Below are 17736 nucleotides of genomic sequence, written 5' to 3'. Positions count from 1 at the left end.
ATTTGTTTTTTGGGGTGTTGAGTTTGAAAGTTCTTCATAGATTTTAGGTACTAGCCCTTCATCAGATATGTCATTTGCAAATATCTTCTCCCATTCCATAGGTTACCTTTTAGTTTTGTTGATTATTTCCTTTGCTATGCAGAAGCTTTTTATCTTGATGAAGTCTCAATAGTTCATTTTTGCTTTTGTTTCCCTTGCCTCTGGAGATGTGTCTAGTAAGAAGTTGCTACGGCCAAGGAGAAAGGATTCTGCCTGTGTTCTCCTCTAGGATTTTAATGATTTCCTGTCTCATATTTAGATCTTTCATCTGTTTTTTTTAAATTTATTCTTGTGTATGGTGTAAGAAAGTGGTCCAGTTTCATTCTTCTGCATGTGGCTGTCCAATTTTCCCAACACCATTTGTTGAAAGACTCTTTTTCCCATTGCATATTCTTTCCCGCTTTGTTAAAGACTAGTTGAGTCTATTTCTAGGTTCTCTATTCTGTTCCATTGATCTGTGTTTCTCTTTTTGTGCCAGTACCATAGTCTTGATGATTACCGGTTTGTAACATTGCTTGAAGTCCAGAATTATGATGCCTCCAGCTTTTCTTTTCTTTTCCAGAATTGCTTTGGCTATTAGGGGTCCTTTGTTGTTCCATATGAATTTGAGGATTGTTTGTTCTACCTCTTTGAAAAATGCTGTTGATATTTTGATATGAATTGCATTAAATGTGTAGATTGTTTTGAGCAGTATGGACATTTTAACAATATATGTGTTCTTCCCATGAGTATCGAATGTTTTTCCATTTCTTTGTGTCATCTTCAGTTTCTTTCATCTGTATTTTATAGTTTTCAGAGTACAGATCTTACATGTTTATTCCTAGTATTTTATGGGTACATTTATAAATGGGACTGATTCCTTGATTTCTCTTTCTGCTTCATTATTGGTGTCTAGAAATACAGCAGGTTTCTGTACATTGGTTTTGTATCCTATGAATTTTCTGAATAGACTATCATGTCATCTGCAAATAGTGAAAGTTTGCCTTCTTCCTTATCAATTTGGATGCCTTTTATTTCTTTTTTTTGTCGGGTTGCTGTGGCTAGGACTTCCATTACTGTGTTAAATAACAGTAGATAGACATCCCCATCTTGTTCCTGACCTTAGAGTAAAATCTCAGTTTTTCCCCACTGAGGATCCTGTTAGTTGTGTTTCTCTTACATATAGCCTTTTGTTATGTTGAGGTGTGTTCCCTCTATCCCTATTTTGTTTAGGGTTTTTATCAAGAATGGATGTTGTACTTGGACAAATGCTTTTTCTGCATCTATTGAAAAGATCATATGGTTCTTACCTTTTATTAAAGTGGTGTGCCATGTTGATTGATTCACAAATATTGAACCACCCTTGCAGCCCAGGAAATCCCACTTGAATGTTTCCTTTAATGTACTGTTGGATTCAGTTTCCTAGTATCTTGTTGAAAATTTTTGCATCTGTGTTCCTGAAGGATATTGGCCTGTAGTTCTGTTTTTTTAGTGGAGTCTTTGTCTTGTTTGGAATCAGACAAACTAGATTTTGTTCAGAAAATAGTGTCCTTATGGAATGAGTTTGGATGTTTTCCTTCTATTGCTGTTTTTTGGAATATTTTGAGAAGAATAGGTATTAATCCTTCTTTAAATGTTTATTAGAATTCCCATGGGAAGCCATCTGGACCTGCAGTTTCATTTGTTGGGAGATTTTTGATTACTGATCGAATTTTTTTGCTGGTTGTGGTCTGTTTAAATTGTATATTTCCTCCTGTTTCAGTTTTTATAGTTTGTTTCTAGGAGTCTACCGATTTCTTCCAGATTGTACAATTTGTTGGCATATACTTTTTCATAGTATTCTCTTATAGTTGTATTTCTATGGTGTCAGTTGTGATTTCTCCTCTCTTCATTTGTCATTTATTTGGTTCCTTTCTCTTTTCTTTTTGGTAAGTCTGGCTGGGGTTTATCAGTTTCATTAATTCTTTCAAAGAACCAGCTCCTGGTTCCAAATTTCATATTTTTTAAAAGATTTTATTTATTTGACAGAGAGAGATCCCAAGTAGGCAGAGAGGCAGGCAGAGAGAGAGGGGGAAGCAGGCTCCCCGCCAAGCAGAGAGCCTGATTTGGGCTCCATCCCAGCAGCCTGGGATCATGACCCGAGCCAAAGGCAGAGGCTTTAACCCACTGAACCGCCCAGGTACCCCGAGGCTTGATTTTTTAATGTAGTATGTGATCAATTCTGAAGAATGTTCCCTGTGCACTTGAAAAGAATTTGTATTCTTCTGCTCTAGGTTGGATGTTGTGAATATATCTGTTAAGTCCATCTGGTCCAATGTGTCATTCAAAGCCTTTGTTTCCTTGTTGATTTTGTGTTTAGATGATCTGTCCATTGCTGTAAGTGGGGTGTGTAAGTCCCCTACTATTATTGTATTATTATCAATTACTGTCTTTTAGTTTGTTATTAATTGTTCTACATATTTGTGTGCTCCCATGTTGGGGACATAAATATAATTGTTTGATCTTCTTGGATAGACCCTTTTATTATAATATAGTGCCGTTCTTCATCTCTTGTTAAGACCTTTGGTTTAAAATCTCATTTGTCTGATATAAGTATTCTTATTCTGCCTTTTCTTTTGACTTCAATTTGCATAAGAAATGTTTCTCCATCCCTTCACTTTCAATCTGCAGATGTCTAGGTCTGAAATGAGCCTCAATTAGGCAGCGTATAGATGGGTATTGTTTTTTTATCCATTCTTATACCCTATGTCTTTTGATTGGAATGTTTAGTCCATTTACATTCAGAGTAATTATTGATAGATACAGATTTTATTACTGCCATTTTATTACTTGTTTTGTCATTTTCTGGAGATTTCTCTGTTCCTTTTTTTTTTTAAGATTTTATTTATTTATTTGACAGACACAGATCTCAAGTAGGCAGAGAGGCAGGCAAAGAGAGAGAAGAGGAAGGAGGCTCCTTGCTGAGCAGAAAGCCCTATGTGGGGCTCGATCCCAGGATCCCGGACCATGACCTGAGCTGAAGGCAGAGGCTTTAACCCACTGAGCCATCCAGGCACCCCTCTGTTCTTTTTATTCTTCGTCACTTTTTCCTTCCCAAAGAGTCCCCTTTAATATTTTTTTCAGGGCTGGTTTAATAGTCACAAACTCTGTTAGTTTTTTTTTGTTTGTTTTTATTATTTACACACTGTATAGTATATCATTAGTTTTTGATATAGTGTTCAGTGATTCATTAGTTGCATATAACACCCAATGTTCATCACAGCACATGCCCTCCTTAATACCCATCACCTAACTATCCCACCTCTCCACCCCCTTCCCCTCTGAAACCCTCAGATTGTTTCCCAGAGTCCATAGTCTGTCATGGTTCATCTCCCTTTCTGACTTCTCCCCCTTCGGTTTTCCCTCCCTTCCTCTATGGTCCTCCATGCTATTCCTTATAGTCCACATATGAGTGAAACCATATGATAATTGTCTTTCTCTGCTTGACTTATTTCACTTAGCATAATCCCCTCCAGTTCCAAAAATGTCAGTGCAAATGGTAGGTATTCATCCTTTCTGATGGGTGAATAATATTCCATTATATATATGTACCACACCTTTTTTATCCATTCATCTGTTGAAAGGCATCTTGGCTCCTTCCACAGTTTGGCTATTGCGGGCATTACTACTATGAACATTGGGGTGCATGTGGCCCTTCTTTTCACTACATCTGTATCTTTGAGGTAAATGCCTAGTAGTGCAGTTGCAGGGTTGTAGGATAGTTCTATTTTTAACATCTTGAGGAAGCTCCATACTGTTTTCCAGAGTGACTGTACTACCTTTCATTCCCACCAGGAGTGTAAGAGGGCACCCCTTTCTCCACATCCTTGCCAACATTTGTTGTTTCTTGACTTGTTAATTTTTGCCACTGTAGCTAGTGTAAGGTTGTATCTCATTGTGGTTTTGATTTGTACTTCCCTGACAGCTAGTGATGTTAAACATTTTTTTCATTTTTCTGTTAGCCATTTGTATGTCTTCTTTGGAGAAGTGTCTGTTCATGTCTTATGCCCATTTTTTTGGCTAGATTATTTATTTTTTGAATGTTGAGTTTGAGAAGTTCTTTATAGATCTTAGACACCAACCCTTTATCTGTAATGTCATTTGCAAATATCTTCTCCCATTCCCTGGTTTGCCTCTTTGTTTTGTTGACTGTTTCCTTTGCAGGAAGCTTTTTATCTTGATGAAGTCCCAGAAGTTCATTTTTGCTTTTGTTTGCCTTGCCTTTGGAGACGTGTCTTGAAAGAAGTTGCTGTGGCCAAGGTCAAAGAAATTACTACCCATGTTCTTCTCTAGGATTTTGATGGATTCCTGTCTCACATTGAGGTCTTTCAACCATTTTGAGTTTATATTTGTGTGTGGTATAATAAAATAGTCGTTTGATTCTTCTGCATGTGGCTGCCCAATTTTCCCAGTACCATTTATTGAAGAGACTTGTCTTTTTTCCATTGAATATTCTTTCCTGATTTGTCAAAGATTAGTTGAGCATAGAGTTGAGGGTCCATTTCTTGGGTGTCCATTCTGTTCTACTGGTCTATGTGTCTCTTTTTGTGCCAATACTCTTCTGTCTTGATGATCACAGCTTTGTAATATAGCTTGAAGTCAGGCATTGTGATAACCCTAGCTTTGGTTTTCTTTTTCAATATTTCCTTGGTGATTCGGGGTCTTTTCTGGTTCCATACAAATTTTAGGTTTGTTTCAGTTCTGTGAAAAATGTCGATGGTATTTTGATAGGGATTGCATTGAATGTGTAGATTGCTCTAGGCAGCATAGACATTTTAACGATGCTTATTTTTCCAGTATATGAACATGGAATATTTTTCCATCTCTTTGTGTCTTCCTCCATTTCTTTCATAAGTGTTCTATAGTTTCTAGAGTATAGATCCTTTACTTCTTTGGTTAGGTTTATTCCTAGGTATCTTACGGTGTTTGGTGCTATTGTAAGTGGAATCAATTCCTTAATTCCTTTTTCTTCAGTCACATTGTATTGTATAGAAATGCGACTGATTTCTATGCACTCATTTTGTATCCTGCCATGTTTCCTGAATTGCTGTATGAATTCTTATAATTTGGGGATACTCCTTTAGTTTTTGTTTGTCTGAGAAACTCTTTATCTCTCCTTTTATTCCGAATGATAGCCTTGCTGGATAGAGTATTCTTCACTGCAGATTTTTCCCATTCAGCAAGTTGAATATATTGTGCCACTCCCTTCTGGCTTACCAAGTCTGTGGAATGATCTGCAGCTAGCCTTTTGCATCTTCCCTTGTGAGTCAAGAACTTGTTCATGTTCCTATTTTTAGGATTTTTTTCTTTATCACTCTATTTTGCAAATTTCAGTACAGTATATCTTAGTGTTGGCCTGCTTTTGTTGATTTTGGTGGGAGTTTCATGTGCCTCCTGGATCTGAATGTCTGTTTTTTGTTCCCTAAATTAGGGAAGTTTTTATCTATTACTTCCTCAAATAAACCTTGTGCCTACTTTTCTCTCTTTTTTTGTCTTATCATAAGAATGTTATTACATTTGATACTCACTGAGTTCCATGTCTGTTTTTGTGATCAATAATTCTTTCTCTGTTTTGTTCAGCTTCATTATTTTCCACTGTTCTATTTTCTGTATCACTCATTTGTTCCTCTGCTTCTTCTATTCTTGTTGTCATTACATCCAGTCTTTTTAGAATCTCAGTTATTTTTTTTAAAAAAAGAATCTCAATTATTGCGTTTTTCATCTCTTTTATTTGTTAACTCCTTTATCTCTGTGGTAAGGGCCTCCCTGAAGTCTTCTATTCTTTTCTAAAGCCTGGCGAGTATCATTATGATTGTTGCTTTATCCAGTGATTTTACTTTTATCTGTTTCAGTTATATCCCTGGCTGTGATCTTTTCTTGTTATTTCTTTTGAGATGAATTCTTCTGTCTTGGCACTTTATCTAAGTCTCTGTCTTCTTCTCTGTGTTAGAAAAGCCTGTTGTGTTTTCTTCTCCTGAGAGTAATGGCTTTACGAATAGGTCAGATGGTGTCCAGGGCCTGGCGAGTGTCTCTGATGTGTGCCGTGTGCCCTCTGCTGCTGTGTTTTCACTGCTCTGTCCTTCGAGCAAGCCTCTGCAAAGGCTCTCCTTGCCTGCAGTGGGAGTTGTTTGGATCTTGGCCAGTGTGTAGGGAGTTTTAACTAGGCATACTCTGGCCTACTTGTTAAATGAGACCCGGTGCTACTTCCACTGGAACTGAAGCCTTGATGAACTCTCTGGTCAGTATATGTGGTATGTGTGGGGATTTCTATTGGTCTTCTGAAGAAGGGGCCTCTTGCACTTGGACTTGTGCACATTTGCAGGAGAAAAGTAGTACCAGCAGACTGCAGGTTGGGTAGGACTTGGTGGAGGAGGGAAATGGTGCCAGCCAGGTCCTTTGTCTCTGGAGAGTGGTCTCTATGCTGCTGCTCTCAGGTAAGCATTCCCAGAAGAGGGAATAATTTCCTCTTTTGTGTTCCAAGTGTTACTCAGATCAGTGTTTTCATGCTGTCTCTGTGTTGCTTTCCTGCCTGGAACAGTGCATTGCACTTTGGGTTCTATCCCAGCCAAGCCTGCTAACTTTTAAAGCTCCAAACTGTAGGGAAGTGCTGTCGTGGGGGCCTGCACTGGTCTTTGGAGGAGGGTCTCACGGTACTGGGACAGATGCAGGTTTTAACAAGGGCAATCATTCTAGAGTGCAGGTACTTGGGATTTGGAACAAGCAGGCTAAATAGACAGTGTCTGAGTAGTTGCTTTCAGCAGATGTCTCTCTGCCTGTGATGAGGGGGAAGGGGGTGGAAATGGTGCCTGTTAGCTTTTTTGTCCCAAGAGAGTTGTCTCTGTGAATGCCACCTCTCCCGTATGAGCTCCAAAAAGAGTAAATAGTTTCTCTTCTGTGAGCCTTAGGTGATCCTCAGATTGTACTCTGTTCTGGGGTCAGTTGCCTGTCTTCTTTCCAGGAATAGGGCAGTGCTCTCAGGGCTCTATCCCAGCCAAGCCTGTGGACCTCTCAAAGTCCAGTCTTTGAGCCCACTGTTTGCAAAAATTCATGAAAATCAGCCCCTCCTATTTTCCAGCCAATGGCTTTGGGGAACTGTTCTTGTGCATTTCCCCGTGAGCTCTTTCCTCTCCCTCACTCTCTCTCTCTCTTTCTCCCCCACCACCACCCCCATCTCTTTCTCTTTTACTAGTTGTGTGTGAGGGCACTTTTGTCACTTTTAAATGTGCTCATTATTGTCATGCAAACTCCGAGTAGAAATCCTGTTTCTTTTATATTTCAGAACAAAAACTAAAACTTGTTAAAAGGTAATAGCTTATTATATGAGAGATCAGTGTTCTAATCCCAGTTTTAGAGAACTGAAAACATGGTGGTATTTCTAGTTTCATGTTGAGTGATGTCAGGCTTGTGAAATTCAGATACCTTTGTTTCAGTTGTACTGATTGTGACTAGCACTCCATTCACCAAATTTTCAAGTATTACTGTTATGTTCTATGAATTAAAGCTTGTTTTGCACTAAGGTTTCTTTAATGCCAATCAAATCTGAGTATTATTGCCAACAGAGAAATTGTGATAGAGAATACGTTTCATAATCTTTCAGATAACTAAGACTTTAAGCAGTTGCTAAATGAAGTAAAAAGTAAAAAGAGCATAGTTTATGAAAGGTAGAGAGCCAAGGTTTACAACCATTTGAGTTTTAATATCACATGATTCCAATGGGTAATGTTTTCACTTCTGTTGTATCTTCTGCAATCTTAGTAATAGTTGATTGGTATTAATAAGTGTTATGCTTTTAGGAAAGGACTTGGCCCATCTGATCTAATTTTAAGTCACTTTTAACAGTTATTGAGCTATTTAATTTTGTGGAGAAGAATTAAAGTCTCATAATGCATTTAAAGTAATTATTGATAGGTATCACTATTGCCATTTTGTTAATTGTTTTCTGGTTGCTTTGTAGTTCTTTTCCCTCTCTTGCTTTCTTTCTTTGTGATTGATGAGTGTTATGTTTGGCTTTCTTTCTCCTAATTTTTGGTGTATCTATTATAGTTTTGAGTTTGTGGTTACCATGAGGTTTATATATAACTTCCTAAATAAGTAGTAGTCTATATTAATTTGATCATAACAAGAAAAGCAGGAAGTGTAAGGAGAAAAGAATTGTTGTTTATGCTTTAAATTTGTAGATCAATTAATAATGTAGCATCTAATCGAATTAGTGTACAGACATTAGAATTCAGGTTATGAATAACTTTAGTATTTCTTTCCAAGATTTGTTTTTGTTTTTGTTTTTTAAGATGTTATTTATTTGAGAGAGAGCATGAGCAGGGGGAGGGACAAAGGGAAAGGGCAAATCAGAGTCCCCACTGAGCAGGGAGCCCCATGCTGGACTAGATCCCAGGACCCCAGGATCATGACCTGAGCTGAAGGCAGATGCTTAACCAACTGACACCCCTCTTTCTAAGAATTGTTATAAAATTCATTAAGTGTAAGATGATAATCTGACTTGACTACTAGAAATTTTTGGTGGTACTCCCTGAACCGACTGTGATATATTGTTATAAAACGAAAGGATATAATTATTCCAGTATATATTTCTTTTATATATCCTGTTAAATGGAACCAGTAGTCTACCATTAAGATATTCAAAATATACTTTTATTTATATTCATGTTCATCTGCTTTTTCCGTAGTACACATCAATTGAATAGGAAGAACTGGAAAATTGAGAACTTTGGCATGGATATTGGTATATCATGAGACAGGACAGTTTCTCTCAAGTTTTATCAGGGATTTCTACCTTTGTATTTGTATACCCCCATTTAATTCGGCAATTACCTAGGGAGTTTAAACTCCCAGCAAAGATACGGCATTTGAAAATTTTTAGTTAATTAGGAATAATTTTGTTGTGAAGGTTATTATACCTTTTGAAATGATTAGTATCATACATCTTACTATATCCCAGGATCAGGGGAATCACTGTTACAGTCATATAAAAACTATACTCACATAAAGTAGAAACTGTCTTAGAATATCATTTTTTTTGGTGGACCTGAAAAATATATGTACTACAAAATTTCATTTTAGCTCAGATGGTTATTGAGTCCTCAATTTATGCTTAGAATAGAATGAATTATAATGAGAATCCCTTTCTGATATTAACTTCCGTGATAAGCTTTGAACTGTCTTCCTGGGTTTAAAAAAAAGAAAATCTACTAGTATAAACTTCCAGAAAAGGAGTGGGTGCACTTTTCTACTGGTGTTTGTGGGGAAAGAATTTCTCAGTACTTATACCATTCCTAATATATCCTTTATTTTACTATTTTATCCTGCCCCAGGCCCTTTCCTGGACCATAAGAATTTCTCCCATTTAGGGATCCCTTTAGTCCTTTCTTTCAGTACACAGAACTTTTTGCCTTTCCTTTATATTTGTGTATTGGCCTTTAGCAATTCTAAGTGTATTAGGCTATAGTACTTCTCTGAAGGGTCTTTTTTTCTGCATGATATTTATTCTCTCATGCAAACATTCTCCAAGGCCAGGCCCCACGAATATGTAAATGCAAAAGGAAATGATTTGGGATTTCAGAAAATACTATATACTGCTTTAACTTGAGTCATTCATGGACTTTCGAGTATATGTATCACTCAAACTAAGCCAACAGTGTTCCCAGAAAATGTTTCTTAGAAAACCCTACAATGAATAGATATATTGACTTATCAGTAAAGTTTATATTAAATGGATTCTTCCATCTGAAGAATATGAAGTATGTTCTCTAAGTAAATAAATAATCCATTTTCAATCTTTTTTACACAGTTATTTTGCTTAGCAATCCTTTATCCATCCTCTTTGGGAATGTTAAAAGGATAAGTTAAGCTCTTTCTATGAATAAATGTTTTCCCAAGCTTTTCTACTCTGCTAGTTTTACAAAATGAACAACTAACTGCCTCTTCTTCTTGGGTCTTAGTGTGCTCTTAATTATTAGTTAACACGTATTTTAGCTATTAACACATATAGCATATTGTTATGATTTTTACATATTCCCCATCTCTAGATTATAAATTCCTTAAAGGCAGGAGCCATGACTTGCTCAGCTCTCTATTTCCCCTGGCCCCAGTTTAGAGCCTTGAAAATAGTATTATGCAGTGAAATGTGTTTAAGCAGGAACTCAAGGTATTTTTGTTTTAAACAGATTTGGTTCATTTGACTTGTACGTCTTCTAAAACAGCAAGAGAAGATTTAGAACCAGTTGTGCGGAAATTGTTTACTCCATATACTGAAATGGAAATAGGTAAGAATAACAATCAGTGATTCATGATGAAAAGGTAATATAACAACTTTACTCCTTAGGTATTTCATGCAGGTTTCTGCAACCTGTTCAGAAATAGTCCTTACACATTTTAGTAATGTAAACTAGCATATTCTCTTCCTACAAATGGGAAAATGTTCACTCTGTAATGGTAATGGAAAAATAATATGTTTCACACACAACATGTATACTTAAAGTGCAAAAGATACACATTTATATACATACATACATGTGTAAGAAAAAAGACTGCCTGTAAATCGCTCAGTTTTGGTGAAATTATGGACTTTTTTTTCTTATAATTTTCTTCATTTTACAGATATTATACAAAGAGTATACCTTTGTCAGAAAAAGTTACCTTCATTTTAAAAAATTGAGATAATATTTTAATACTATCTTAATTGACAAATGTAGGAATCCTTTCTAATAATTGTCCCTTAATGTATAGCTTGCTAGTGATGTGATAAATATTTAGCTCTCAAAATATGTATGCCACTATGCTTATTCATGGTGGAAGTGTTTTTCAACCATAAATTTCTAAATGTTTCTCCTCATATCATAGGGGAGCTCTTGTACCTAAATGGAGCAAATTGTAGTGTATTTTGTATGTAAATGATAAAAAAGTAGCCTAATGGATATTATTAATTTATATGAAATGAGGTTGATTTTCATTTTAGGATGTGCATGTCCACTTGAATCTTGATCATTTTCCTTACTGAGTAATACATCTTTTTTCCTTTGGATGTTATGCTTGTTCAGGCAACCATTTATTTACTCCTACCTGTTGTATTTTCTTTTAGTTCATCTCCTATGTGTCTTGTTTTCCTAATGTAGAGATAGTATATAGTGGGGCATTTATATTTACAGAAGAAAACTGATTTTTAAGAACTAATGTCAATATAATTAATTTCTTTTTCTTTTTCTGCCACATGAATAAAATCCTGAAATCTTCACTTTAGTTTGGAATTTAGTTTGTTTCCTATTTACATTTTATTCATTGGAAAGTTTCATATAAATATTTGGATTATTATGAAAAATTCGATTGCAAAGTTATGGTACATGATAATATTCTCAAATGTAATACAGAATCAATGGTTTTATCTTTGGCTTTGATTACCTTGCTTTTAAAAAAATTTTTTTCCTTGTTTCTGAAATTTCATTTTGTGATGTCCCAATAATACACTAGATTGGAACCTTGTATCATTGCTCTTCACTTGTTAAATGCATTTAATTTTCTTTAAAAAAAAAACAAGCTGAAGAAATTGCATATTCATTACTTAGAATCCTCTAGTCATTTTAGATTTTTAAACATTAATCTTAATGGTTAAAGTGATCCCATTTTGAAATGATGTATTGTTTAGAACCTGCATGAAATTCTTTAGTAAGAACTATGTGCTCCGAGAGGTCCTCAGGTGCACTGAGGCACTGAAAAGCTAGTTTTCACTGACACATAGGCCTTTTTATCATCAGGATGAGGTAGTGGTCATATTTTAATTAAAATGTCAGAACAAATACTGTTGGAGTTATTGAAAATGAATCACCAGATAAAGTGAGCACTGGGCCATGGCAGGTCAAAGAGACAAAGTCACCTGGAGAAGAGAGCTCAATTCATTTTCCTGCCTAAATGAAAAAGAACTTTATGAGCAACATCAACTTTTAGTGATTCTTCTCTGTAGCAAAAGCACCTATTTTCACAGATTAATGGCTTTTATTATTATGCTTTAATCACTTGATAGTGTTATGAAATTTTATGCTTTAGAGCATTGTAAATAGTTTGTTTTAAAATATGTGCCAAAGGAATAACATTTCTTGAGCTTATTTTTTTTTTCTTTTAGAGTTCGACATTTTGTTTAGTGCTGTGCTTCATAAACCTTTGTGAAAGTTTGCCTAGTTACCTTGCAAGGAAGTTTATTTATCGTAAAAGATAATGTTCTCTTCTCAAATACAGTACTTCTTTGCTGATGTATCTAAGAAATTTCAGTCGGTTTGTGAATGGTATTCCTCTATTCCTTCTATTTACTTTTTCACATTTAAGGTGTGAGCTGGAGCTCTTGACATATGCTGTCTTAAGAAGCAGTTGTACCAATACTTCCAAGAGCCCTACCTCCCAACCTCCTTTAAGAACATCAAACCCTTCCCTATTTTCTAGTCCAGAGAAGATTCAGGTGTTTTATGTTTAATGAACCTGATTGTACAGGTGAGAAAATTAGGTAATTGCTCACCATTCATACCAGTCTGGATTAATTCTTTCAGACTTCAGAATATCCTTCAGAGGACTGAGTGAGCAATGGTATTATCCTAAATGGCTTATTTTACCCAGGAAATTGAGATTTTAGTACTACATCTTGAAATGTCTACAATGTAGTATCATTACTGTACCAAGTTCTTTGTCTTTTTTCCTTGGTTGTGCATGGCATGTGGAATTACCTCATCCCTTCTCGCCCATTTCCCATCTCAAAAAACCAAAACTACCTAAAAACAAAAATTATCCTTAGAGGTGTTATTTTGAGGTCTGTGGCTGATGAGGATGTTAGGTAATTGTTGGGCTCAGAAGTCAAATGCCTTATCTTAATTCCTTTTCGCATGTGTTGTATTCAGACTAGGTCACAGTTGTGACAGTGTCCTGTACTCTTGGCCTCATGCTACTCTGCTATGTTGCTAAAATAGTCTCTTCCTAAATACAGCTTGTAACTGTAGGCCATTTATTGCTTGTATTTGGTATGCCATTGATTTTTTTTTTCTGCCTACCTTATTCTGTACTTAACCCAGTTTAATTTGCCTAAGATCTTTTTCTTATTTTATTACCTATTACTTTTCCAGTCCTTTATACTATCTAATTGATGAAATGAGCTATTACAGAAAACCACTTCTATTCCTGGTTAGGTGATGTATTCCTAGCCAAACCTCAGCAGCTTTAATATTTTTTTGACACCTGTGTAGTTTGCAACTGCACGTTATTTTTTCAACTATCTGCCTTCCAGATGACCTCAAGAAAGATGAAGCAATTACATGTCTTTTTGAGGGTTTTAAGGTCAAAGTCTGATAACTCCCTTCTATCCAGAGCATTTATCTTCAGCCTGTGTCAACTTTTCATCTTCCTCATGGTTCCTTCTCAGTGCTTTAACCTCTATGAAATTTCTTTCCTATAATCTATTGGATTATTCATTTTCCCAACTTCTTTTGAGTTAAAGTCCTCCTTTGAGCTGTAACTTTCATGAAATACAAGATAAACTCTCTTAATGTATGCTTAGAAATGGACTTAGGGAGGGTACGTATTGCATGGAACACTGGGTGTGGTGCAAAAACAATGAATACTGTTATGCTGAAAATAAAATAAAATGAGAGAGGTGCACTTGTATGGAAAAAAAAAGAATTAGATTGATGTTTTCAGTTCTAATTAGTTAATGTTGGCCTGTTATAATTCTGTTTTCCAAAATGTTCTATGCTCCCTATCATATTACTTCTGTTCTTCTAACACAGTTACAATTAAAAATATAAGTAAATAGAGTTTTGAATAAGAAAAAAAGAAAGAAAGAAATGGACTGAGCAATCTTAAAGGAATTCCAGACCTTAGCCCACTTTTCTGCAATGCTCCTGGAGTCTGGTGTTGCAAATCACAGGTGGTATGTTTAATTATCTTCCCATAAGATTTAGTGAAACTAAACTTAAAATTAGTAAATTTACTAAGAGCCATATGGCTTTAGCTGTGAAATATGAGTTTTTATGTTCCTTTATTTTGTCAGTAAATAGGTTTCACAGTCTGTCATGTGTTTACATGAAGTTAGTGACACCTTAGACTCATAGATTTTAGCATTAGGAAGGGACATCATAAGGGATCAGTTCTTCCATTCAGAGTTTCTTCATCTTATCACAATAATAATCATGGATTATTCATAATGAACTGGAAAAATAACATATTTGGTATTCTTGTAGTGGAGATATTTTAAATTAAATATAATGAAACCCTGTTTATCCTGAATTGGGCGTTCTTATTAATTGAATACTGCAATTAGCTATGAATTTCACTACATTGATTACCAACTTAACAATAAGAAATATTTAACTAGATAATTACACGTTTTGCATTTTCTTTATGATTCAGAAGTTGCCCTGTGGTCTTGAGTAATCTTAATATATATCCATTCTTATCATTATACAGAATTTGAATTTTGGTTCAGATTTGGGCTAAAGAAAATCCTATAGTCAGTAAATATATTAACAACAATATTTTCTGTTTCCAAGCAAAGGAAATTTAATTATAGCATTTCTAAAGAAGAATGGTAAGGAAATAATTATTAAGATAACAAAGAATAGGTTTTAGGTATTAATAAGGTTGAACCTTTTAATAAGCACATCATACTTTGATTATATCCTGATTTCATCCTGAAAACAGGATGAAAATCAATATAGAAATTGTTCTTTGAATGTCTGTTGTATGCTAGCCCCTCTGTATTAGGAAACATGAAAAATCAGGAGAATAAGGACTAAGTCTGCTTTATTTATTTTTTTTTTAAGATTTTATTTATTTATTTGACAGAGATCACAAGTAGGGAGAGAGGCAGGCAGAGAGAGAGAGAGGAGGAAGCAGGCTCCCTGCCAAGCAGAGAGCCCGATGCGGGGCTCGATCCCAGGACCCTGGGATCATGACCTGAGCGAAAGGCAGAGGCTTTAACCCACTGAGCCACCCAGGCACCCCCTAAGTCTGCTTTATATGTGCATCTCTATCTCCTAGCCCAAGCCTAACACACATAATAGATGTTCACTGTTAAATGAGAGAATATGTGCTAAAAACAACTTTACGTCTCACATTATTTTTGTTGTTGGTTGCCATTACTTTTGTAATCCATTAGGACAAAGCGTTAGTGAGTTATGGTATCAATATCTTTATCTTGTATATACTATTTTAATAACGGCTTTATTGAGATATAATCCAGTTCACCCAAACTATAAAATTCAATGTTTTTTTAATATATTCACCAAATGGTTCAAACATCACCACAGTCAATTTTAGAATATCCCCATCATCCAAAATAGAAACCCTGCACCTGTTAGCAGTAATCCCTCACCCCAATTCTCCCAGCCCTAAGTAACTGTTAATCTACTTCCTATCTCTATAGATTTGTCTCTTCTAGACCTCTCAATGCTGAATAGGTCATTGACTTAATAAATAATTTTTTAAGTTTGTTTGTGTGAAACATAAAAAAATTTGTTATCTTCTCCAGTGGCATAATTTAAGGATGAATGTGTTCACTTTGATATTGCTCTGGAGAAATAATAGAAACCCAAGAGAACACAATTGGAGTTATACCTAAGTAATTTACTAGTAATCAAAATAATTTTTTAAAATCTAACTTGTCTAAGGTTGAAAAAGTCATCATTCCTTGAAATATATACATGTATTAGAGTGTGTGGATAAAGATTGACTATTTTTTTACATACAAAGCTCTGATTTACTACACTATATAATCATGGCTTTGTTTGTAATTGGCCACATATTGTATTAACTGACAGGCTTATTGTGCTATAGATGTGAGTAAAATTTATGTCTGCATTTAGAAAATGAAGAAGTTGAAAAACCAAGACTTCTGTGGGCTCTTTACTTCAATATGAGAGATTCTTCAGATGTCAGCAGGAACGCTTATAATGATTTACCATCCAACGTTTATGTCTGCTCTGGCCCAGACTGTAGTCTAGGAAATGATAATGCAGTCAAACAGGTAAGCTGTTGTTTCTCAGTTTTGTGTTAAAAAGTTGGTGTGATAGGAAAAGTAGATTGTTTTTCCCTCTGGGATGTGGGAAAAAGGACTAGAAAAGCATCTCTGTCATTTAATACCCCCAGATTTTTTCCTATGAATGACAAAGCTTCTTTAAACATACTTTAAATACAGTATCCAATATTTTCACATTCTTTTCCATAAGAATGAATTTGCAACTGAGCGTTTATGAGTTCCATTACAGGAATAAGGATGGAAGATGTTAGAAATATATATTCTGAAAAATGAAAGTCATGCCAGTTTTCTAAAGAAATATTGCTTTTAATTTAAACTGTTGGCCTATTGTTTTATGATTTTGAAATATACTAACCGCATTTATTTGTTAACCTCTGAGTCATTTCAAAAGGAGTCTAAGTAAGTAAGTGATCACATACAAAATGTAATTTTTAAATGGTCTTAAAGCATTTTATTATTTTGGAAAAGAACATGTAACAAAGTTTTTCAGAGTTAACATGATTCCTTTAATGTTTTGACACAAGTTGGTGTCCCAAAAGTGTCATACCTGCTGAGGAGTATGTTAAATCAAGGTGGAATTTTGTGACAGCACTTCTGGGAAGCACAAGCTGACGCAAGCTGCACACTTCTCTGTACCTGACAGGAAGAAAAGAACAGAAAATATTTTTTTTTGAGGCACAAGTCTAAACTTTTCACAGATACAGTTGGCATATCTGTCTATTGAATCAATGAGTGGATAATTTAATATTAAGACCACAGATGGAAGATTCAATCCAACTAGTGGCAGGGATCTCATAGGAACAAATGGCTTCATTGACCCTTTAAATTTAATCATAGTAGCAAGGCCATGACCCCATGTATCTATAGTTTCTTGCCTCATTCTTCATAGCCTAATGGTGATACTTGATAGTCCTATTCAACCAGTGATATCAAAAGTGGGAAGTCATCCATCATTTAATCAGTTGAATAGGAACCCAAGATTGTTCAAGTTCTACATTTTTTAAAAGATTTTATTTATTCATTTGACAGAGATCACAAGTAGGCAGAGAAGCAGGCTGAGAGGGGAGGAAACAGGCTACCTTCTGAGCAGAGATCCCAATGCAGGGCTAGATCCCAGGACCCTGGGATCATGACCTGAGCCGAAGGCAGAGGCTTTAACCTACTGAGCCACCCAGGCACCCTCTCAAGTTCTACATTTATGACTTAAAATGACCAAGGCTTTTTTGCTTTGCTGTTCCATTTTTCTCCAAGCAGAATTGCCAACATGTTTTCAGCCAGATAGCTTAGGTCATTTTTGTAGAAAGATTTATTTATTAATCTTAGAGAGAGAATGTGTATGCAGAGGGGCTGGGGGAGAGGAAGAGAAGCAGACTCCCTACTGAGTATAGAGCCTGATGTGGCGCTCCATCTCCTGACTCTGAGATTATGACCTGAACTGAAATCAAGAGTAGGATGCTTAACTGACTGGGATACCCAGGCACCCCTAGCTTAGGTCATTTTTATTCCTGAGTGGACTATAATGGTTTTTGACCAAAATGGGAAGGCTTTTTACATAAGGGCTTTTTATACAAGTGCTAATGTGATTTTTTTTTTTATTATTTCTTTTCAGCATAACAGTATTCTTTGTTTTCGCACCCACCCAGTGCTCCATGAAA

General features: G+C 35.6%; 1 protein-coding gene across 1 annotated transcript in view; it reads left to right on the top strand.

Annotated features, from left to right (window-relative positions):
• CHM (CHM Rab escort protein) overlaps positions 1–17736 on the top strand; it is a 267198-nt gene that overhangs the window by 236627 nt on the left and 12835 nt on the right. The window contains exons 13-14 of the mRNA XM_045996016.1: positions 10239–10337; positions 15909–16069. Of these exons, the coding sequence (XP_045851972.1) occupies positions 10239–10337; positions 15909–16069 (260 nt within the window). The remainder of the gene's footprint in view (positions 1–10238; positions 10338–15908; positions 16070–17736) is intronic.

This window comes from Meles meles, chromosome X (genome assembly GCF_922984935.1).
Source record: "Meles meles chromosome X, mMelMel3.1 paternal haplotype, whole genome shotgun sequence".
NCBI lineage: Eukaryota > Metazoa > Chordata > Mammalia > Carnivora > Mustelidae > Meles > Meles meles.
The sequence above is the reverse complement of the archived record's forward strand: the minus strand, read 5'-3'. Positions and strand labels throughout refer to the sequence as shown.